At 33.5% G+C, this 26357-nt stretch overlaps 1 protein-coding gene across 2 annotated transcripts in view; it reads left to right on the plus strand.

The window, feature by feature from the left end:
- The window catches only part of LOC118181027 (delta-sarcoglycan-like), a 392038-nt gene that overhangs the window by 250618 nt on the left and 115063 nt on the right, over positions 1–26357 (plus strand). For both annotated transcript variants that reach the window (XM_035350101.2, XM_035350100.2), the window contains one exon: positions 17185–17423. In XM_035350101.2, coding sequence (XP_035205992.1) covers positions 17185–17423 — 239 coding nt within the window. The remainder of the gene's footprint in view (positions 1–17184; positions 17424–26357) is intronic.

The following is a 26357-nucleotide window of genomic DNA, read 5'->3' on the forward strand; positions in this document are numbered from 1 at the left end:
GCTTTATTCCACAGTAACTCATACTAACGCTCAATAATAAACTGAATGACTGTACTTCATAAATGTACTGAAAGAGAAAAATTGCAAAAAAATGTGTTAAATTATTACTCCTAGAAAAAGGTTTGGAAATTCTTTGGAAATTTACTCGAAAAGGTATTTTGAGAGAAAAAGTAAAAGAACTGTTAATCTTATTTTTAGAAGGAAACATCTCGTCAGCAGAAAACATTTTTGCTCAAAAAACACTTAAGAGGTGAATCAGCAGCAAAAGTTGAGAAGAATAGATGTATATTTTATACATACATGTTTGGGAATTTCTGTTAATATGCTTCAAGAGGCAAAAAGGGAGTTGTTTCTGTAGTTCTGTTATTACGCAAAATATTTTTAAAGTATTGCTGTCCAATTCCTGTGCATAATATTTTCAACTAAAGCACTCAAAAGTCATTACCAGAATTCCTCAAATAAACAATCTTATTACTGCTTTTAACAGCACTCATCATTATTGTTTCTATAACTTTTTTTCTTTTTATGTACAGCTTAGCCAGTTGTAAAAAAATAATGGCCAATTAAATTTATGGTGATTCCGTGTGGCGTAAACTGCGAGGAGAAAAAATATTTTGAATATTTCAACATATCTGATTACAGATTTGAGACAGAAAAAATTAAATTCCGATTGTCATTAAACCCTCAGATCTTGAGAAATCTTTTATAATTTTGTTTATTTTAGCCTTAAGAAAGATCAAATGAATGAATTATATTAACGAATTTCATACTTTTATAGATGAGAGAGTGCATTCTTTTATTAAACGACGGAATGTTGTTTCGCAATTAGAAGGGAAATTTTAGAAATGCCTCTTTATAACGGAATGCCATTTCCTATTGGTATTCGGAATTCTTATTATTTATGAATTATTTCGCACACTCGTTTATTTGCAAAGGTATTAGACAGAGCTTTTTATTTTTTTTTTTTTTCATGTTTACACTGGTGTATTATTTTCGGTCTGCAAGAAGAAGATGGTTATTTCAAATAGGAAATTCGAAATAATTTTAGTTGTTGTTCTTACATTCCTTATAATAATATTGATGTGCATAATGTTTGTTCTCAACCAGCTAATTAAACTTTGATGCATTATTTTTAAAAACACTTTTATGTGCAGAGTTTGTCCCTGCAAAAATATGAGGCGCATTTTAGTGAAATCCGATTAAAAGTTCCCGAATTCATCTCTCCAAAAAATTGACTGATATTTTCTTTTTGTTTCTTTTTGCAGTTATGGTTGGGAATGGTTGACAATTAGTACTGTTTTAATTCTTTTATTACAAACCTAATAAAAGGACTGAAAAGACAGTTTTGTGCCTAGGCGGCCCTGGTTATGTAGAGAGAACATAATAGCGTGTTTTTCGAAGTCAAGGCAGAAATGGGGAATATTAACTGTGATGGAAACTACTCATATTGTCATGTTTAAGAATTGTTGTCTCTAAATTGGAAGGAATAATATGTTATATATATAGTAAGTAGCATTGATACCAGACTTGAATGAATATGCGTTTTGTGTTGGAAAACTTCATATTTTCCCCTATCTTATTTATCGAACAATGCAATGACATTTGGTCTAAGGATATGTCTGGTCAGGTTTCATGATGGCACTAACGTCAGTCAAGATTCATTGTTAAGATCGAATCATCTAAGAGAATTCTTATATTCATTTAGAGGATTCCTTGCCGGTGTGGTTTAATTTACATTGGCCAAACTAAGAGAGCCTTAAAATTCCGCGTCAAGAAACACGAGGCATATGTTAGAAAAAAGGAAACACAGAAGTCTTCTGTTGCTCAACATTGTTGGTCCGAAAACCACACTTTCAATTTTTATGCTGCCAAAATTATTCAAAAAACATCTTCCATTGGAGAACTGGATTTTCTAGAGGCATTTCACATTCAAAAAAATCTTTCTGTTCTAGTTAACGATCCTAATTCCAATCCATCTTTGCCTTCGGCCTTTAAAGAAATTATGTTTTAGTTCTGGTTTCATCAACAGATGGCGCCACTTGCTTATTCTTGTGCAGGCTTTCTTATCTTATCTAATCATTATTTTCTATCTTATTCAATTGCGGTTTTGCAGCTGTGGATGGTGGTTCGGTAAAACCATCGAATTTAGTCCTGTGAAAGTTTTGAAAGTGTAGCTTTGATTTTTGTGGTTTGACTTCTGAATTGGTGTTTGTTCGGCGTGTTATTGTGTCTTAATCATCTAAGAGGACTTAATATGAAATTATCCGAATTATATAGCCTAAACACACCGAGAAGGAAGGTTCCGATTTCAAATTAAGCCAGTTGAATTTTCGGAATACTTCCCCCTCATAGTGTATGTCTCACAGGATCTCTACCTAGGTCAGTACGAGAATTATTTCATGCTCTGCGAGATAAACATTTAAAATTTAATTATAATACAGTGTTTCTGTTCTATAGTAATTTGTGGTCATCGTTATTTGAAGAGAACGTTTTATTCCCCCTTTCATCTTTGTAAACTCAGCTCGTAACACGTACTTTTTATATTCAGTAAATGAATTTGTATTCTGGAAATAAAGATGATCATCGCTATTTCAGTATGCCGGACTTTTTAATAGCATAAGTTCCTTGCTCGTTAGGTGTCGAACTTCAGGAATTGGACATTTTGCCAAAGAATTTGATAGTGAGCTTATAAGCATTTTTCTCCCTTCTTCTAGCATGCCTTCGGGGTGTTACGGTAGCATACACGACGCATATTCGAGAGGTTCAGGTACGAGTCCTCATGACGGCATTTAACATTTTTCCTGTCTCCAGCTGCAAAAAATCCTAATGACTCGGCAGTGGCGCCTGAGCTAAAAGTTAGTGAACGATAATTCGTCACCCTCCTTTCTGCATGCCTTCGTGGTGAAACGGTAGTATGCCCGGCGCGTATTCGAGAGGTTCAGGCTCGAGTCCCTTCGAAGGCACTGCTCGTTTTTCATATCTTCTGATAAAAAAAAAATAAAAAATAAATAAGAAAAAAGAAAGAAAAAAAAACTTAATGACGCAATGACAAGTTGATGTTTATATAGTGTTTCTCGATCGGTGTACTGCGAAATTTTCAAATTTAAGTATGTATTTTATGCCATTTAAACAGGCGTGCGCAAAATTCCTATACAAGTTTGTCATGAAGATATTAATGAACAACACCAACCAGAGAGCTATTTCAAGCAACTCAGCATAAACTCGGAACTAACTCCGCTACGGTGTCCGCCAAAAACATCGCGGAGAAAACAACGCAAGGCGAAAACGTCGTGGCACAAAACATCGTGAGAGAAAATAAGGCAAAGAGAAAACATCGCAGTTCTAAGACATCGGGGTACAAAATATCGTCGCCGAAAATAAAGCTGTTGAAAAACGTCGAACGTCGCAGTTTAAAAACATCGTCATTGGAAATATGGTGGTAAAAAATAAAGTACCTACAAATCATCTTATGACGATAACATCGCAGGCATGCATTTTTCACGCTTTAATAATTGTAAATGGATATTCGCATAATGATTTGTGAGCCCAAGATGGAAAGAAGGATAATTTTTACTTTCACATTTTTTATTAACTAATAAATATTTGCTGAAAATGTAAAATGGAAACATAAGCATACAAAATTAATGCAACTTAATAGCACTTAATTTTAAACTGACATAGTTAACTAACAAAGGTCATTAATAAATTACTTTTTTTATAAAGTTTTACTAGTAATTTTTCATGAAAAGTATAATCTAAAAAAGATTAGAAAAAAGAAGATAAAAAAATTCTATAAAAAATAACCTTAGATATTAAAAAATTGCTACATTAATTATGAGATTATTTTCTTCTCTTTTGTTAATCTGATACTCGTGAAAATTATTTCTTTTTTGTTTAAGTTTCTTGTTTTGTTTTTTATATATTTATTAGTTAATAAAAATATGAAAGTAAAATCTATCTTTCTTTCCATCTCGCGCTCACAAATCATTATGCGAATATTCATTTACAATTGTTAAAGCCTGAAAAACGACGCATATCTGCGATGTTATCGTCATGCGATGATTTGTAGGTACTTTATTTTTTACCACGGTATCTTCGACGACGATGTTTTTATAATGCGAAGTTTTTGAACCGCTTTTTTTTCGACGACGATATTTTTTTAATACGATGTTTTAGAACTGCGATGTTTTCTCTTTGCTTTATTTCCTCCCATGGTGTTTTGTGCTACGACGTTTCCGCCTTGCGTTGTTTTCTCCGCGATGTTTTCGTCCCCGATGATTTTGCCGCGATGTTTCCGGCTGTAACCTTCCGCTACTACTACTCACGAACTCTTGAATACTGAAGCTGAAATACTGCTTCTGAACACACTTAGATTTTGCATACTACGTCGTTAAAATTTACCTTCCAGCATTAAACTGAAATTAGGAGCGAAAGGAAAGTCGAACTAAAAATGATTGGTTAGAGTAAAATAAGGTCTTTACAATGTAGTTCGTAATAACAATAATATTGGCGATGCTGGTTGATATCGATGATAATGCTACACTGGCCAGTGAAATTTACTTGTTAAATGATAATAAAAGAGTGAATTTTATGCAGTTTTCCTTGCTGATTTCAAAGCAGCTGTAAAACGTTTCTTTCAACTAGAGCATCCGAGTAATTAATTACACGAGAGGAAACAACAATGAGAGTAAAAGTCCTGATTCCTGCAGTCGGAACGAATAAGTACATAAAAATCAGCTTAAATTATGCATTTAAAAAAATCTCTCGTGATCAGTGTAATAATGCATATAATCATAAAAATTAAATTTACAGTAAAAAAAAAATAATAATAGCTGAAAATCGGTGAATCGAAAGATCGCGAATGTTTCAGTTGCGTTATTAAGATGAAAAGCGAAAAATTACTGACTTAGGACATAAAAATATCATTAGTTCTCTTACATTTTGTATGTTATAACTAAATTACAGATTTTGCAGCAGTTTCTAATTTAATAATTAAAAGATCTCGGACAGTAGCTAGAACAAATGTTAGATAGACAGTAGATGAAAGAATATTGTAGGGTTTAACTTTCTAATAGTTATTTCTATTTTGGAACAAGCCTTTCCTTTACCATCTTATTTCTCACTTACGCTTACCTGCCAGAATGAGTTTTCAAGATTACGATTTACATAAATGAGGTAGAAAGTAGCTGAATTCTGGCTCACTTCAGTAAGAGAGCGTGTTCTGCCATTCGGCCACGTTATTGCTGCTAGTCTAAATTTAGTGTTCTACGACCATACTGCTCCGTGTTTTCTAATAAAAGCCGGTGATCTTAAATAAGGGCCAACTCTGTTAGTTGATTCTGTGCAGCTTTGTTTCGTTAATTTTATTTATCATTAAATTCGTTTAATATTTTCTAGCTTGAATTAAAGCCCACGTGGAGGCATATTGTAAGCCCGAGAAGGGGACCACGTGTTCATTTATTTTGAGTTGGAATAAAGGGTAAATTTATCCCTTCTTTGAACTTGTTACTTACAAGAACTCAGCGAATAATCGCTGCACAGTTCTTTATTATTCTAGTGTTCAGACTTCTTTGAAACTAATTTAGCTAGGGTATTACGATATAAAGCGGCACGTAAAGCTTTTCCATCGTACCTATTTGTAACTTGTTGATAAAAAAGCTTAGATCTTAAAGTTCAGTATTAGACTCTAAAATAGTCAATTGCTATTGAAAAGAGAGTAAACTTGAGCCATCATTTCAATAGCAAGTGATTATATTAAGACTAAGTGTGGACTTTACGAATTAATTTTCCAGTTCCTTTATGATTTTACTTATTTACCTTTATGTTTACATCTTAGTTATCATGCTCCTTTCCCAGAAGACACACGGTATTAGCTAATTCTAAGCTCATAGAAGTTTCGAATTTAAATTAATCTGGCAAAGCTTGTACCCGATCGTTGCAAATGAAGCTGAACGTGGGACATTACGAAACAAGAGATTAGAAAAATTAGCTTGAGTGGAATGACAGGTTTTCTTCCTTTCCCCTCCCCTTACGATTTTTTTAATTGGTTTAAATTAATTCTGTTAGGATTTTAACAGTTGTGTTGTTGTTGTGACTTATCTCACTTGTCTGACAGTAACATCAGAACAAGCCCACAAAATTCATCGTGGCAAGGAGTGCAATATTGCGCCTGCCGTTAGCAACAGCCTTGAGCACCATACAGGTGACAATACGACTTTGTTTTTTCCGCCGCCGAGTTTTGTTGGAGAGCACCCCGGGGGAGGGGTCAGAGGGTCTCCCACCCATCTTTCCTTCCCACAACCTCTCTACAGACTTTCGGTTCGCGGCAAATCTAGAGTGCCCTCATACCACACAACTACTATACATTTACAAATATCCATGCCTTCTCCGGGATTCAAACCTGGGCCCTTCGGTCTGGCATTCAGGTCACTAACCTCTATCCAAATTGGTAGGCTTTGACAGCGTTTATTATTATTTTTATTTCTATTTCTAATAATGCATAATGTAGACTGTAATCAGTCTCTTTCTTGAGCTAATTTAGACGTAACAATTCTTAAGATAAATTAACATGATGTAATAATACATATACTGGACATGAAAATCTTGTTCATATTTGTCCTATGGTAGATGAGAAAATCCTTCTCGGTACGTCTTTTCCTTTAATGATGTGGAGTATAGTAATAAAATACGGAATCTATAATCTTCAGTATAAATGAACTTCAAAGTAAACTTAATTTCCGAAAGCCACTTCACAGTGTATTATTATATGTTTTATAATAAAAAATTTTGATTAATCATAAACTTCTTCATAATTTTTCCATCAAAGAGAGTATTCAGATAATAGTTTTATGATACACGAATTTAATGAAAGTTTCTGCTCATATAAGTAATAATAGACCGTTCTTACTTTGTAAGATTCTTGTGTAATTATCACCGTTAACAAAAAATAACATGACTTTCAGCAGCCATTCAAAACATAAAATACTTAAGTGTGAACAAAAACGATGAAGAAATATATATTTCCATTTTAATAATTTGAGATGGCTTTGAAAGCACACGTGCAGTATTTGAAACCGATTGTGGATATCAGCATTTTCTGAATGTTTGATCACTCTGAATAGTAAACATAAAGTTCCGTGATTTAAGAAACATAAAATACGGTACGCTTTTAGAATACCAAAATTTGATCATAGGTCATATTTTAGAAAAATAAATTATATGAAAAACTTTTACAAAGGTGTCTTAGAAAACGGAGATGAAATAAATATTAACAAGAACTGAATTAGTATTTAAAAACAAATCCAATCTCACGCGTTCAAAATTAAGAGAGAAGTTATTAATTTTAATTTGGGTGGATTGTATATAAATATGTAATTATTGCTAAAGACAGCTTCACATGTTACGTATCCGCTTACAAATTTCTAAGCATATTTTTAACTTCAAAAGAGCATTAATTTTCATGGTTTTCAAAGTCTTGTGAGGATTTATCCATTTATTTTTAGTCCAAAGGGGCTTTGTCCCCGAAGGACTATTGTTTTCGTTTTGCGATTTTACGTTGAATCACTATAAATGTCCGTTTCCCTTTTCAAACTGTTGCCACCAAATGTTAGAGTCCTGCATTATATATGAAGAAATTAAATAATGAAAAATCTCCATTAGTAGATGTATATTATTCTCACTGTGATAAAACAACGGTACATAGAGCAATCGAATTTTGAATGATGTTATCCTCCTACGAATATGGGCATGTGAAAGACAAATTTGAAATTTGGAATTTGTTTTATTTTTGATTTCATATTTTGTAAACCTTTAAAGAATTTTCGAGTAAGAAACTCAACGATTTAAACACGAGCCATGACAACACTCGGGAGGGGGGAACCTTTTTTATTTCCAGCGCGCGGAACTGTGTATCGGAAATTTTAAAGATATGCTCATTTTAAAATTATTTTGCGACATTGCTATCGAACTGAATTTTATGGTTTCAGTGCAAAAGAACATGATATTTAATAAATAAATTTAACACACAAAATGTTAAAAAATGACGCCCCTTTGGACGTAATTTGAAATCTGAAACCTTTAAGATTTTTTTCAATAATATTTCAATTACAGTACTTTTTTGTCACTCTCCTTTTTATCCACACTTTTCATGCTAGAATGTAAATGAGATAGCGAGCGTTTATTCAGATTGAGGCAGAAAGAAGTGCAATTTAAACAACTGTTTCATATGTTGATTTAAAAGCGTGTTCTGCCTACTCGAGGCCACGTTGTTACCGTGACTAAATAGCGGTTTGATTCTGTGGCGTTGAGTGTTTCCAGTCATTAGGCTTGTCTTGCCGGTTTTCTGCAAACCAGAGCCTTCCTGCACTTTTACTTTATCCTGTGAGCCTTTACCCTAATCTGAATACATCTAATTTTAGTTCAGCATTTCGTGTTTAAGCAAAACTGTTGGCTTATATAATCCCAAGTGAGGCCGTCTGTGAAGATGTTTGTGCTTGAATAATAAGGTCTTATACACCCGTCTTCTGACTGTTGTTTCAAGACTTCAAGATAATTCTTTTGCAGTCTTTTTAAAGCTCGTTATTGTATATTTCCTAAGCATATTATACTCCATAGTCTTATGCGTAAATGTGCTTAAATACACATTTTGGCTGCAACGAAATGTGTTTTCATGCGAATTTTAAAGCTCATATTTTTACCATGTTTCTTAAGTCATATAATTTTGTGCTTTGTTTTCGGGGGGATTACATAATTGCGTATTTTTTAAACTCCCTTTCCCCAAGGAAATAATCTTAAATATGATAAGTAAAAGGGTATTTATGCAAAACCCACATAAAATTATAATTTTATGTTTTTATTGTTTTAAATGAACTTTCATAGCATAGAGAAATTTAATTTTCTAGCTCCTTCTACATATATTCTAAAGGATATCATTTTCCTAACAGTACAAACAATGTAAAGTCTATTCAGATGACATCAAAATTACTCTTAATGTGATTATTTTTTATTTATATTCAATGTAATTTGAGAAACATCTTAATCAGGCATATTACTGATTTCTGGATCATCATATTTTCGGACTAAAAACTCAGATAAGTGTTAAACTTCACATCTTAGAAATATATGTATACGGATGTAATTTTGATTTTATATATTTGGTAGAAAAGTTAATTAATTCATTAATTAATTATAAATTTAACCAGATACATTTTAAAATGCAAAGTTTATAGCATTCTTAATTTTTCTGCTGAAAATATTTTGGGACTACATTTTTTAAGCAGGAAAACTCTAATATTATTTAAATGAATGTTTTAATATTTTAGGCAATTAAAATGTTTTTCTAAGTTTATTTAATCAAGCAATTTTTGTTGCACTCTACTTTCATATATTTTTCAGTTCAGAGCAAGTGGAAAAAAAGGGATCGTCAAAAAAGTCCTTTCTACAGTAATGATTGATTTATTTACGATATCCGAGTTTCTTTTTATAACTTTTAACATAGCTATTCGACACGATCTCTCTCATCTTTTTTTTCAAATGGTACAAGTTACTTTTGAAAACATTACTTTTTACGCATCGAAAAAAAGTTTGGTTAACGAAATTCATTTTTATATAATCAATTTTTGCTTATTAATTACTTTTTTCCGTTTTCATTAGAGGGATGTTAAAAGGAATATTTTATAAATATTTCTTTTCTTGGAGGTAATTTTGATATCCCTGCTTACTGAATTACGATGTAATTTTCTCATAAGTATTGCCTGTTCACATTCACATATTTTCCGTTGAATGTTGTACATTTATTACAACTTTCCACTCCTAGCTGAAACATTTGAACCCGAATCAATATATCTGTAAGACAAATAATGAGGGTACGTACTAGTCGTTATGCATTATATAGGCCTACAAATAGAATTTTGATTGAAATTCTTTGAGGAATTTTGGTACATCAATACATCTTATAAATAATTAACATGCATGTGACTATTATCTAAAAAGCGTTTATCTCTTTCCAACACTAGTTTTTTCTTTGTCATCAATCACAAGCATTCAATAATCAAGAAATATTATTTTTTATTATTAAATTAAACTGAATTATTTACCAATGCAACTCAGTTATTTGCAATAAACTGAGTTATTTGCTAATGCAAGTCATACTGAATCTAATCTGGAATTATAATATTCTAAGCATTTATTAAAAGTAATAATTCTCGTCCTTACATAAGTATGATTTTAATTGACATACATTAGTCCTCAAAATGTAAAGGGGTATAAATTCCATAACTATCATGCTGATCGGAAAGTATTCTCGGATTTTCGCTTGCTAAATTTCAAATTCACAAAATCATACTGACGTGATTCTGTGGACAAATGTTTTAAAGATTATTACAATATTCATATCATACGCTTTCTGTTACAGCTTCTCCAAATTTCATTGACTTTATTCATAGCTAGAAGACGTCATATGATAAGAATCAAAATTTCTATAACCCGCTTTATATGTTTCTGATTACGCTAATCTAAATGCTGAAGAAAGACAGTTCGGAAATTTTTTAAGAACATCCAGGTAATGTCAATGAATATTAGACCTGAAGGTAGCTTAAGAATTTCTGAAGTGAAAAATCTAATCTTGAAGATGAGCCTAGAAATGGGCTACCCAAGGTGAAGGAAGACGATAAACTGAAAATGCAATTCACTGTGCACAATCAATTGTATCAGATTACTTTAAATGAATAGAAAAGCTTCCTTGGGCTGGTATTTGGGTTCCATATGAACTTACACTTAGAAATGTCAGCAAAGGGTATCAATTTGCACTTCTCTTTTCGCAGAAAGGAAATAAATAAATAAATAAAGTCGGTTTTAAGGTATATTGTTCTTGAAGTTAACAAAAGAATTTTTAGGTTAATATTAGTATGAAAAGAAAATGATTGAGTCCAAAAGAGAAACTAAGCCCCACAAAACAAGTACTGCAACGGAAGAATGTCTTACTCTGAATACAGGAGAATAGCAAAATGTGGTTTATTTAAATTATTAGACAATAACTAAACCATTAGTTTAATCATCTATTATTATTATTTAAGTAATCTGAAATGGGTTTTATGATTAGATAGACGCTTACAAAAGGAAATTCTTACTAATCCTCCTAAAAGTTCAGATATTGCCCCTCTTAATTACTTTACTGCAAAACTAATAGGATTCTTTAAAAAAGGCATTTTACAAGGTTGCGACCATAGTAACAAATTTATCTCCTTCAAAATAATCACCAGAAGAGTCTATATTGTCTTTCAAACGTTTCTTCAGATCATTGAAACGCTGTTTATAGGTGTTGTAATTAACTGCTCATAAAATACACGGATATTTGATTTAATATCAGATGCGTTTTCAAATCTCTGTCCTTTGATGGTCATCTAAAGCTTCTGAAAAAGGAAAAAGCTGGAGATAAGTCGGGAGAATATGGTGGGTGATTTATCACTCTCGTTGAATGTTTAGTAAGATATTTTTGCACAGACAATGTTGCATTAGGCAAGCATTATCGTTTAAGAGAAAGCATTGCCCAGAATCAAATCGTTCCTTCCTAACTCGCCTTATCTTGTTTCTTAATTGAAAAAGCATTTTCTTGTAAAAGTACCGATTAATTGATTGATTTTCAAGGACATAAGGATTAATTGATTATGAGTCCTTTTTAATCAAAAATTGCAACCAGCACCACCTTAGTCTTTGATTTCGATATCCGTGCTTTTTTTTTTAGGCCCAAAGGGGCAATTTGCCCAGAACGGCTATTAATTTTGTTTTGGCATTTTGCGTTGATTCGCTATAAATGGCGAACAACATTTTTAATTTTTGCTACCAATACTATTAGAACCGTGTATATTTAAAGACAAATAATAAAGAATCTGAATGCATGTACGTATATTTCTCGCATTGTGATAAAACAATGGTACCTATAGCTATCAAAGTTTGAGTAAGGTACGTCTACACCCGAATATGGGCTTCTGGAAGTCCAAATTCTGAGTTTCTGGGTCGTATTGTAGATACCAAGTCTCACCTCCTGCTATGACACACTTCCAGAAATTGCTGTCCTGTGACACAGTAGTTAGCGAATCTTCACAGCAAGCTTTTCTGTCATTTTGTTTTACAGTTCTGTCAAAATCTGAGGCACGAATTGAGCTCAAATTTTTCTCATTTTCAGATTTTCAATTAAAAGTAGCCACAACTGTCTCTGCTTATCACAAGCATGTCTGAAATTTGCTGAGTTGTTACACGTTTATCATCTTTTACACAAGAAACAAAATTTTCTCCACATTTTACTTATTCTTTGAAATTAAAGTATCTTTGGTTAATATTCATCGCTTTCGCGCCCACATTTAAAATAGTTGTACCACTCATGCACTTTGTGATTTTCATGACGATGCATCACAATATACTGTTTGAATCATTTCTAAAGTTTCGGTAGCATATTTACCTCATTTGTAATAAAATTTAATTTTATAATGTTGCTATATCTCAAAGCAAACTTTCTTGTACAACATCTTTTCAGTAAATGAAAACGACTTTAGCCTTTTTTATATTGTAACGACAAAATGATCAGTTTAAATTGGCCTTAACAAGAGTTAAAATGCCACCCTTTCTAAATGTATGTTTATTCTTTTACCTTTTATTTTATGGTTTGATACTTTCAATTTTTTATTTTATGGTTCATCTCACCACAAACGTTCGCTTTCATACGACAAATGAAACTGTTAGTTTTGTCTTGGGAGCAATTTCGAGCATGAAGAGGCTGAATGAGCGGTTTTTTTTTCTCAATTTATACATATCGTAAACGTGAGCATCTTTCCCTTAGAGAATGTCTTACACGTAAACAACTCTCTTGAATTAGAGAGCTGGGTGCTTAATTCTAATCAATTAACTATGAATCTCCTGATTTGCTCTCTTATGCGAAGATAACACAAAATTAATCGAAGCAATGTGAAATCATGTTAAATTGGAATCTTTCAAAATAAATATGTCATTAACTGTATGAATTATAAAGGGAAATTTTAAGGCAAATTTTAAGAATAGAGTTAGAAAACTATATTAATGCTCTCTAAGGAAACGATGATATACAGGCTGTTCAGCAACTCACAAATTTAGGAAATTGTTCTTTGTTAAAAATTTCACTTCTTAACCATTTTTCTGCCAATGTTGTCGACATAGAACACCCTTGAAAAAAATATTTAAATGAACAATTTTTTAAGTTTCGTGTAGTAACTTATTTATTTCATTTAGAGTCTGTATGAAGCTGATTTGAAAAATATATCACTTTCTTGTTATTTGCAATAATTACTTGTTATTTGTAATAATTGTGTATTTATTTCAAATAGGCGTTTTAGTACACTCCTGATTTTCTTTAATATTTTAACACAGAAACTACAGAAATGAAAAAAATATTAAATTAAATATTCGAGATGAATACTGAGTATTTATTTAATGACATTTTAGAGTTTAAATTTAAGAATTTATTGTACATTATGAGACACTAAAAATGAATTCAATTGTGGAAACGCTATTTGAACTATAGATGTTGGTACTCCCAATATAAACTATGCCAGAAAAGTATTGTATAGAAATTTCCCTTTATTACTACTAGATTCGTTTTCACCTTTAACTGAACAGAAATGGGTTGAAATAAATAAATTACTTCAACTGAAGTGAAGGCGGCGCTTTAGCAATTAATATAATGTGATAATATCACAGTAGGTAATATCTTGCTCGGATAGCTGATAATAACGATAATGTTCGGGCAACGCCATTACATTGGAAATCAAAATAATGTTACATTTTCTGAAATTTTGCTTATCTAATATATTTCATACCTTCGTTTATAAAATCACTTTAGTCAGTTTCTTCATATCTACCGACTCTGAGAATGGAAAGTTTTAAGTTACAAGAAAACAAATAACTCTTGCGTTAACTATCCGTGCATAATAATGAGCGTAGTTACATTGGCCATCAGAAGGGTTTTTGTAAATTATTTCTTCGTTTCAATTTCATAATGAGTAATTATAACAGTAAGAATCCTCTGTCTTCCAAAATTAGTAATTTGTTTCACTTTTTATCAATTGTTTTTTTTTTTTTTTTTTTTTTTTTTTTTTTTATAAAATTTGTTTCCCTCCTCCAAATTTCGTATCTTAGAAATTTATTTAAGAATTTGATAGAATACATCTTGTTTTAGGGCGTGTATTTAAGAGATGGAATCGTTTTAGCTTGTTCGAACATAAACAAATATTTTCATTCTGTTGCATTCGACAATAAAGGGATATAGGAATTAGCAGCGACCCAGAATTTCCTTTAAATAATCGAATAGAGACTGGTAAAAGACAGTGATAAATGCTATAATAAATTGTTTAAATACGAAATAAAGTTATAAATGCTGTGAAACTGGGTTGCAATAGCCTATTTTTAGCAGTAGAATTTCTTGGGTAAACAAGCTGCTTTAATAATAAAATAAAATTTTGATCTAATTTATTTTTACATGAGTAGCACCAACTCATTATGGCTTAATATAATATTTTTAGTATAAAAAAGTTGCATTTGCTATGGTTACTTTACCTCTTGTTTCCCTCTTGGTCGATTAAAAAAACCCTACGCAATGATAATAGATTAGCTGAGAATTCAGTTCCGTGGGTGCGGTGTTAGTCTCTTGGGAGTATTTTTATATTTGTAATATATAACGTGACTATTATTCCATTCCTTTAGAAAGACTTCCTCGAAATTACTTTCGTATCTAAAATAACCGTTACAAGCTTTATTATAATAAGTAGTCTAATACAATCAAATATCGCTTTGTTTAACTTCATAAAAGTTACAAAATATTAGTTATACTGACATCATCCCTACTTACGTTTTTCCTTTGTAATTTATAAGTCGTTAGTATTTTACTGCATTATTCCTGATATTTTTTTCATATATCTAAACAATCATGCTATTTCTTATATCTAAATAGCCTCGCTTTACCATGCTAGGTTTCGTAGTTGGTCATAGAAACCTATTAAACTGGGTATTGCTTTTTAAAATGAATTCTGAATCATTATGGGATTCATAAAATAGCTCTGGAATGTAGTTTGAATTTCCGTTCTGCGTGCATTCCAGTTTATCATTTACTGATTTATATTGAAGACTGCTAAATAGTATTAAAAAAGAGATGTTATTAGTATTATAGTAAAAACTTGTATGTTAAGGAACTGCCTTTTAATATAGCATGTGGAGCACTTTGTGTTAAGTAACCAGCTATAATGATTCAAACCTCTACTATAATTTATCTTTTCCCGTACTCCTCACCAGGATGCAAAATTATTATTACAGTATTTAAGTTGAGGGTTTTAAATGTTTTAGTTCAGAGATATTGGCAGTTTCGCCCGCAGTTTACGTTATATCGTCCACCTCTGCTAGTAAATATACCGCTATACCCATTTCGCTAGTCCATATTAAAACGCGCTATTAAAATATTAAATCAGCTTAGGTACACCACTTTTTGTAGTCTCTGACTATGTTAACTTGAACTTGAAATTTCAGCTTAAGTTATTTTCTTTATTCGCAAGTGGAGGAGTTTATTTGCATGCACAAGTTGTGCTTTCTGATCAGTTAAAGATTTAATAAAAAGATAATTTACAACCTTCTAAGGAATTTGTCATAATATTTTAGACAGTGCGATATCTCTCTTGTCAATCTAATGCGGTTAGAAGAACTTTGATTCAGCTACTAAATAATTAAAATCTTGAGTACATGTCTCATAAGTAAAAGTAACAAACATAATATTTTTATTAGGCATAGTGAGTAGAAAGTGATTTAGCGAGTAGAACAGTTCATTTTTTCTACTCACTAAAATTCATCTTTAAAACGATATATAAGCAGAAAGATAATTGTCAGTAGCACAATTATATAGGGCCCCGCCAGAGGCCAAGGGATTAAGACAGCTAAATACTTTTAGTTCGACTTAGGTTCGAAGTCAGTTGAAGGGGATGGCTGCCTAGTTGGATTTCGTGGATTTTGCCATGCGTGACGTGAATATGAAACAATTTCTCTTAGAAAGTCTACAGAAATTCCACCCATATAGGCAAATAGCCTTTGTGTGATTTGCTACAATCAAATAATTTAACCTAACTTATATAGTTAAAAAAGAGTGAGCCTAACTTAATAGTTAACCTAATTTATATAGTTAAAAAAGAGTATCTTTAATTCTTTGTAAAGATTGGTAATACGTCATCGCGGTATAGCAGGGTAGAATGGAAGATGGTAAGCATACATAACTGGAAAAGTTTTACGGATGGAAATGGCGGACTGTTCAAATCACCAATGAGTTCTGGTGCTTAAGGCAGTCGTGGTCTGAAATATTCTGTGGGCAGCAAGCGCCTGAAAGACAGTGTCATTCAAACTTTGCCCTCAATGCCTTCGTCAAAGTGAGCAGCGCACTAGAGAGAAGGAGCTTCCAGACCTGGCTTATGAAATGCCTTACGCAGTAAAATGCCTCGAACCCCTAGAGGTGATCCAAGGAGACATAACCCCCCCGGTCAAAACCGGGGGATTTTATATGATATACACAGTCTGGGAATAAGTTTCGCAAGTCAAGGGTGGGCGGCAAGCATCCACCAACAGAGTAAAGAATAAAGCACATTTTAGTCCGACCCCGAGTGTTGACAAAGGGGAGCCAAACCCCCCAAAGACAACCTCTGATATCAAACCATATGACATTCCCATAACCAAGGGGCAGACAAGACAGTGAGACTACGGTCCTCGAATAAAGGTTGGTTCTAGTCACGCTGAAGACTGACCGTCTACCCCAGAAGTCGAGTCTGTCTGCGTACAGATCCTAGCCAGATCGCCGGGAGTTGGCCCCTAGTCGACACCCGGAGGGACGTTGAAGTAGGCAGACAATAATTATTTATTTTAGGATGTTATAACTCAGGCAGTTTGGCTTATATAGCATCTCAATCCAAACTTGTTAAATGTTGGGCCTTTCTTACCAAGCGCATTCGAGGCCTTGTTACTCAAGATCCCACAATGATAAGTAGTTTATTAAAATTAATTTGGGGTTTATTTTACGTATTTAACCTTTCTAGTTTAGCTATAATATTTACACACGCAAATATGCTTATAAAATATCTATAGTATAGGAAATCTTTGTCTTTCATACAATGATTTATTTTTGTTTTCCAGGTAGAGGTTTGGTTGCGCCATCAACAGCATCTCATGACTGGGGAGGTGGTCCTCCTCCTGGAGCTTCCCTTTCGGAAAATACGTCCGGAGATCCCCTTTCACACCCCTACGTATATAGGATAGGAATTTATGGCTGGAGAAAACGATGCTTGTATTTCTTAGTCATCATTTTGTTTTCTATGGTGATCATCAATTTAGCCTTAACTATATGGATCATAAGGGTTATGGATTTTTCCATTGTAAGTGCACAAATATTCTAAAAATTTTATAATGTCTATTATATTATTAATTTTTTTATTTTTTACTATAGTCTGAATTTTTGGCAGTAACTCACAAAAATAAATTTTAAGATAAGGAGTTTAGATAATCGTAGATCTGTCATAGCTATGCGTTTTAAAATAAGCTGAGTGAATTTAAGACGAGAATTATCTCTGAAAAATCGACATAATTAAAACAGACACAAAAGTCTCTGTGTGGTCTATGTATATTAAATTTGCAACCAACGTTTTTGATTCAGTATTGCTTCTTTAAAAATTTCTTCGATATTCCTCTGTCAACGTCATAAATAATAATTATAATTTTTGTCATTTTGCATATTTGTCATTTGCCATTTGTCTTCTTTCTTTACTTTTATCAGTATATTAAACGATTGCGTGTAGGAATTTAAATTAAAAACTTTAAAATTTGTTTAATTTCTTTATGAGCCTTAAAGCGATATTCTGAGAAATTGTTACGCGTTATTACTGTAAATTATAATTATTAATTCAGGGATACTTGCATTTACTTTAAACTATAAAAAACATTTCTTACTAAAGTTACCACATTACTTTTAAGAAGTAAATACTTTATTCGTCTAAATTTTTAAAAAATATGTGGTGTGAAAAATTAGTATTTTAGTATAAATATAATAAATATCGAAAATTTTGATTACATGAATTTCCTTTTAGAGTCCTGGTTATAAGGCTAATTCTAACAATGTCTTCTCTAGCATTACAATGAAACTTTGAGTATATCAGCAACAATAAATCCTCAAGGATCCAATTGTTTCACACGAAAAGCTTTAAACAGATGTATTGATTTTCAAGATCCTTTCAAGTTACACCTTAATTTTATTTTCTTTTCCTGATAGTTACACCTTAATTTTATTTTCTTTTCCTGATAGTTATTTCTATATTCTTTTATATTTCCTTCTATGATTCTTATGTTCTTTTTAGAAATTTTCTGGTATCCCTTATTTTTCTCGATTTTCAGTTTTTAAACTTCTTTTTATTTATTTATTTATTCTTTTTTATTTTAGACGATTCTTTATGTTGGCGATTTCTCTTACATTTTCGTTACCTGGAAGCAATTTTTAATTTCTATACGCATGTGCATATAAGTATACATTACGCAAATTCTATTAGAGTCTTATGAAAGATAATTGCTTGCGCCTGACAATGTGCCCAGAGCCTTCATTCTTTTTTGGAAAATATTTTTGTGTTTTAGATAATTATATATATATTTTTTAATTTAGATCAATGACTTTAAGTTTTGATTATTTCTAACCCTTCTCTATCAATTTTTAGATGCTTTGATTTTTGAAATGTAATAAAATATCTGTATAGATGTTTCATTACATTTGAAAATTTTTCGCTTTCTAATGAAATGAAAACTGAAGATCAGTGAATTAAATAAATTAAATGCCACTTTCATATTGTTAAAAGTCATATAGCATCTCCCTTACGTAGCATACAGGTCTTCCAAGGAATCTCCAAAAACGTAATAAATAATACTGTTTGACGACTGTAAAATGTTCAGACATTGTCTAGAACTACAGTTCTCTTGAGGGTATATCTTAAATATTTAAAAAGATTGGCTATTTATCAGACTTTGTTGTTAATCTTCAACATTACTCTTAGTTTTTAGTTTTCCCGATGCAAGGCAAGCACTGTGTAAAATATCACCCTTTAGCTCTTTCCTTTTCTTCCCCCCCCTTTCCTTTCTTTATCTTCAGAAATTGGTTCTAAATTTCTTCTTTATATATTTACTGATCAATTTTCAGCGTCATATTGCGCGACAATTCTTGAAAGGATTATAAATCTTCCTTTTAAAAATTATTTGTATTTCTATGTATATAAGACAGATGGATAATTCTCTCGAATTTAACACATTTTCACCATATGATATGCTCTATTTTACTTCGGCATGCTCTTAACATGTCATCATGAATCAATGGCTTCTTTTTATAACTTTCTAATTGAATTAGAATATCTGATTTCGATGAATTTCTAATTTACGTACTGACATTTTACTGTAGAAAAATAACTATGATAATAATAAAAGGGGTGTTCAAATGAAAAGGTACGAAACGTGGTAACAACCAAACCGGTTGAAATTTGAATATGCCGCTTTGGCATAATGTAGGTAAACATCTAAGGACGTTAATGCCATAGCCGACGTGGTCGTGCGCATTAACAAGCGCCCGCACATGACGCCGGAGTGAAGTAGGCAATTGTGTGTTCCGTCCAATTGATGCGGCAGTGGGTGTGATGACATGTTGGCGTTGACATTGCAAAATTCGATGATTGAGAAGCACCTAGATGTTATCAGATTTCTGACTGTGGAAGGGATTAAAACAACCGATATTCATCGCCAGATGGTGGCCGTTTACGGAGCAGACTGTGAGTCCAAACAAGTCAGTGAGAAAGTGGAGTGCCAGTTTTCGTGAAGGCTCGGAGTGTCTGAGTGATGACCGAAGACCAGATCAGGTGAAAACAGTAATCACGGCTTAACACATCGACAAGGTGAACGATTTGGTGAGAAGTGACATCTCAAAGGGAAGCGCTTCAACTCGGGCGACGAGCTGAAGGACACAGTAGAGGACTGGCTCCTGTCACAGCTACAGGAATTCTGGGAAGATAGAATCTTTCGGCTCGTGAAACAGCGGGATAGTTGTTCTCAGGCTTTTGGTGATTACTTGTGAATAAAGACTTCAGTATATCTATAGTGTCGTTTCGTACCTTTTCATTTGAACACCCGTAGTAAAATGTGCGGAGCATTCATTCTGCCATACAAAACATTATGTTATAAATAGCCAGTTATATAATTTGATAAAAGCACCTTGCAGGAAAATGCCTTAGATACTTCGGTTAATTTTTCTTCTACAATGTTATTATTATACGTTTTTCATGCTATTATATAAATTTATTTCGAATAAAAGAATCTACGGCTCCCTCATAATTATTGGATAAATCACCAACAGTAAACAGTTTTCTCTTTTCGACCATCTAATAGTTTCTGTGGTATCATCCCACATGAAACATTTATCACCTTGGATGTTGCGAATAGAATATTGTGGTCGAAGTCTATTTTCTAAGGTTGACTAAATTTTGAAGAAAATTAGTTTTTAACTTCGTTATTCTCGGCCATAGTAATTATCTGCTATGGTAATGATCTAAAAGGTCTGTTATGGTAATGATCGGATCAGTGTAATAATTTAAAGGATTTTGTAAAGAATAATTTGAATTAAGATGTGAAGTACACTGATCGCTCTTTGCTCTACGTAATATGCTGATATCGTATTCAAAGTCTGGTTTCATTTTCCCCATACTTAAACTTAGCGTTAACAGTTTGTAGCTTACACTATTACACTCGTGTGCAAAAATTAAGGACGAGACGGTTTTTTCAATATAACTTTGTACAAAAGCTTTCCAAATCAACACATTTAATACCGTAAGATCCCCAATACGTAAGGACATGAGTAATGTAAGCAACACTTACTAAAAGAGAAATCAGAGGGATAAAAAGAAGCTTAATTGAAAAAGTAGCATGGAGCGCAATGCGACTGAAGGCCGAAACATCCCTGTGATGGGTGTCCAGCAAGAAACATCCGTTCTTTAATAGGGGATATGATTTTTCCACTCTATTAGACAATAACATTTACACCATAAAAAATTCAATAGAGTTTGTAAAAAAGGTTAAAAACATTTCTCCTAGTAATTTACTCATGGTTTCTTTTGATGTAAGATCATTATTCACCAGTGTCCCAGTGGAGGGTGCATTAAGATGTCTAGAAACCAGACTTCGCGAATTTCATTTCTCTTGCATCGAAATTGATGAGCTAATTTCTCTCACGCAACTCTGTTTGAAGCAAACACATTTTGTTTTCCAAAATAAATATTAAAAGCAAACTGAGGGATTAGCCATGGGAAGCCCCCTCAGTCCCATCCTGGCTGATATCTACATGCATTATTATGAATCAAAATTGTTTGAAACTTTAAACTTCCCGGCATGGTTCCGCTACGTAGACGATACTTTTACCCTGTTTGAAGGTAGTAAAGATGATTTAAATAAAGTTCTTTCAACAATGAATTCTATTGATCCTGCTATTCAGTTCACTTTTGAACTTGAGACTTGCAATTCTCTTCCGTTTCTCGACATTCTGGTCACACGTAACACATCCAACTTCAGTACTACAGTTTACCGTAAACCTTCATCGGTTTGCCTTCCACCACACTTTAAATCATGTCATCCGACTAAACAAAAGTTAGCTTCATTTTATTCCTATGTTTTCCGTGCTCTTCAAGTTTGCTCCTCCAAACTAGCCCTTGATGAAGAACTAAATTATTTAAAAGCTATAGCTATTGACAGGGGCTTTTCACCCAACATTATTAATCAAGCAGTTAAAAAATTCTCATCTCAACACACTAAAAGCCACACTCTTATTTTAGGAGATTATAAAAATTCTGTTGTCATTCCCTTCTTTCCATCAATTAGCTATAAAGTTGCACATATTTTGCAGAAATTTAACTTTCGGGTTGTTTATTCTCCCATCAATAAAATTCGGACTTCTATACTCAAGGACCCCATTCCGGATATGAATTCCTGGGGTATTTATAGGATTCCTTGCCAGTGTAGTTTAATTTACATTGGCCAAACTAACAGAGCCTTGAAATTTCACGTCAAAGAACATGAGGCATATGTTAGAAAAAAGGAAACATAGAAGTCTTCTGTTGCTCAACATTGTTGGTCCAAAAATCACACTTTCAATTTTTCTGCTGCTAAAGTTATTCAAAAAACATCTTCCATTGGAGAACTGGATTTTCTAGAGGCATTTCACATTCATAAAAATCTTTCTGTTCTAGTTAACGATCCTAATTCCAATCCAAATTTGCCTTCGGCTTTTAGAGAAATTATGTTTTAGTTCTGGTTTCGCCAACAGATTGCGCCACTTGCTTATTCTTATCCAGGCTTCCTTATCTTATCTAATCATTATTTCCTATCTTGTTCATTTGCGGTTTTGCAGCTGAAGATGGTGGTTCGGTAAAACCATCGAAACTAGTCCTGTGAAAATTTTGTAAATATAACGCTGATTTTTTTTGTTTGACTTCTGAATTAGGGGATATGATCTCCCCTGACTGCTAGGCAGGTTTCACAGCGTCTGCCCATGCTGAGAATGAGGGTGTCAATGAGTTGTTGAGGCATTGCTGCCCATTCGTCTTGCAGCGCCAATCGAAGCTCCGGAATCGTTACTGGTGGTAAGATACGAGCTGCCAAGCGTCTGCCTAGAAATTCCCATACATGCTCGATGGGATTGAGATCCGAAGATCGTGCCTTCCAATCCATACGTTCAATATCCTCACTCTCTAAGAGCTGTTCGGCAGTTACTGTGCGATGACATGGTGCATTGTTGTCCAATGAAAAGGAACTGCGGACCCATAGCGCCTCTAAAAAGACGCACATATGGAAGAAGAATCTCGTTACAATAACGGGTCCCGTTGACTGAACCTGCGTCGAAGATGTGAAGGTCTGTACGACTACCAAGCATGATGCCTCCCCAAACAAGAACACCGCCACCTCCATACCTGTCCCTTTCAATGATGTTCGAGGGATGATTGCGGCTTCCCCACTCTCTCCAGATGAGTATGTGATGAGAATCGCTACTCAGACTGAATCTGCTCTCATCTGTAAAGAGTACTCGTCCCCATTCATTGTCTCTCCTATTCCGGTGTTCCCGGCACCACAGAGAACGCCTTCTCCGATGGGCAGGCGTTAGAAGTACACACCGTACAGGGCGTCGTGCAAACAGACCACCACCGTGCAGTCTTCTGGCCACGGTAAAACGCGATATCGGTCTTCCAGTCGCCTGTGTCGTGTGTCTAGCGATTTCTCCCGCTGTCTGCCGCCTGTTTCTTCTGGCCTGTAAGGCAATATACCGGTCGTCTGCGGGTGTGGTTCCTCGTGGACGACCACTACTAAACCCCCGGATAGCTGTTCCTGTAGTCTCCAAAATTGAAATTGTCTCCAAAGTCGTGAAACGATGCTGTGAGCAATTCCGAACTCTGCAGCCACACTTGTCACACTACGGCCTTCCTCCAACTTCCCAATGGTTCGACCTCGGATAAAAGCATCCAGATGTCGTCTAACAGATTGATTATTCGCCATTTCTCGCTGAGGCAGCAACTCGGTGTGATTTTAACTGCTATGCGGCGTGCAATCTCTTTGCCAGAAATACTGATCTTACACCGACAACATGCTTTATACTACTCAGACACTCCCCATTACGTCTACCTGCATATCTGCGCATGTGCTACCGTACATCACCTTACTTAATCTCCTGATTGGTCTTTCTGTCCGCTCTGCCTCTTCGTTCAGTTGATATGCTAATTTTTCGACTTCGTCCTTAATTTTTGCACACCAGTGTATGTTATTAAATCTAAAGTACTAGCTCACCAAACTAACTGCAAAAGACTGTTGCATGAATCTTAGTCCCGCCCGACTTTGTGTATAAAAAAAGTAAAATCCAAAATGAAAATATTTATTAATATGTCCATCTGACGGTATAGTAGACTTAATAATTATTTTACGCTATTTGAAAATTCTCAAGTTATTTTTATTCTGGGCTTTTTGTTCTAGCCTAACTATAAATTACCCTTAAATTCTCATTTCACTAAATTGTTTCTAATAAGCAAAATTCAATGCTATTTCGTAGATTCTCACATTAATCCTATTTTATGATTATAAATTCTAAAATCCAAATCCTTGTGAATAAGGCGAAGCTATCATTACGTTTCAATGTATTTTCAGTGGTCTGTGTTAGTTTCTAACCAGCTTTTATATTTACGAATAAAGCTCAAAAATAGTTTTAAACATTTTACTGGCTTGTGTTAAGGTGATACTCTATTAAAACGAAGAGAGCTACCGACCCATTCACAGAAACTCCCCGGTTTAGTGAAGACGACCGGTTTCCTTAGTGGCACCTATGTTTTATTTTTCTGATATTTACTGAACATTTCATAATTATAATGTTTATTCCTTGATATGTGTACAGGTACAGATAAAAGTATGTGGGACACCAACAATGAACCATAGGTCAACTGATAAAGCCTTCCCATACTAACTTCTTTAAAAAGGGGGGGAATTGCAAGTTTTATAAGAATTTACGTAGTCTAAAGCTTTCCAAATGGTCTATTATGGAGTTTGCCTATTATGGTACACCGTGCAATCCCACCGTACGCCCCGCATCCAGTATTTATTAAAAATAATAATAATAATAATGTAGGCCATAATTAGATAACAAAATTGTCTTAATACAATTTGAAATTCACAAATTAAATTGAACATCTGATTTGGTGCAGCAAAAATAGGAGATAAATATAATTAGTAAGCAGATTGAGATAATTATAATTCGTACTGGCAGCACAATGTTATAATGAATTGTAATGATAATGCTAAAGCGGTGGGTGTCCATGGGTTATTTCAGATATAAAGGCTTATTGCAGTTTATAAAGTTCACTAGAGGAGTCATTTTGTCCATATTCATAGCATGTAAAAGTTCACTAAATTTATGCAGTATGTAGACTTCCACTTGACAGAGATCTAAGCCGTAGGAGTCGTTGCATAATTTTTTGAAACTTTAGATTCTGATGTTTATCTTTAATTAGAAACCTTTGGAATGCCAGGAGATCAGTTCGTGGGGATTTTATGGGAATATCCTCAATTAAGGGGCATGAGAAAGTGCAATGATCAGGAGTTCTCTGTTCCCCACATATGCAAATATCAGAGTTCGCCATATTTCTTGCGTAGAAATATGTGGGAAAGGGTGTCCGTGTCCTGTTATAAAATAATTTAATGAAGGATTCGAGTACAGAGATACGAAGCTTACATTGGGGATCAAGTTATATGTGCGTCTTACCTGTGGAGCATTGTCCCACAAATCTTGCCAAGATTTTAAAGCAAGTTATTTTAATTGGTACTTGAGATTTAAGCGAGGCCACGGAATGATGATTTCAGTACCATCTTGATTAATAGTTGCATCTTTGGCTAATTCATCTGCACTCTTTGGCTAATCATCATTACCAAAATGGCCACTATGTCCTTTGATCCATGAAATTTGAATTTTGTAGTTTGGAATTTTGCCAAGAATAGAATTTATGTCGGATATCAATGGAGAGGAAGGTAAGAGATTCTTTAATAGCTAGAATAGCTGCTTGGGAGTCAGATTTTATGCTAAATTCGTTGAGATTTTTGAGAATGGTTATTTCAATCGCTGCTTTTATGGATGACAATTCCGTATGGAAAACACTATTATTATTATGGAGATGGCCTTTTCATTTCATGATATTTGAAGGGGTAATATGAAAATAGACTGCGGAGCCAACTTTTCCTTCAATTTTTGATCCACCAGTATAAGCAATTGGAGATGAACTACTAACGTGTACAAAACTGTAGAATTGTAGAATTTGACGATTTTAAGGATCATTTGTAAACGTGGCCCATCGATAACAATCTTCCCCTACATTGTGCAATCCCACAACACTCCGTGTCTAGTATTTATCAAAAATAACAATTTAGGACATAAAGAGATTACAATATAGTCTCAATACAATTTGAAATTCACAAATTAAATAGATCATCTGGTTTGGTGTAACAAAAATAAGATACAGATAAACATAATTAGTGTAAAGATAAACATAATGAAATAACTAATAAGTACTGGGAACATAATTGTATAAAGAACTGTAATTATAATGCTAAAGAGGTAGGTATCCATAGAGTTATTTCAGTTGTAAAAGGTTATTACAGTTTATAAAATTTACAAGTGGTGTCATTTTGTACATATTCACAGGAGGCAAACGCTCACTAAATTTATGCAGTATGAAATCTTACGCTTGACAAAGATCTATGCCGTAGGA

The sequence above is a fragment of the Stegodyphus dumicola genome, chromosome X1 (genome assembly GCF_044657685.1).
Source record: "Stegodyphus dumicola isolate Sdum_Otavi_A_Nest chromosome X1, ASM4465768v1".
NCBI classification, from domain to species: Eukaryota; Metazoa; Arthropoda; class Arachnida; order Araneae; family Eresidae; genus Stegodyphus; species Stegodyphus dumicola.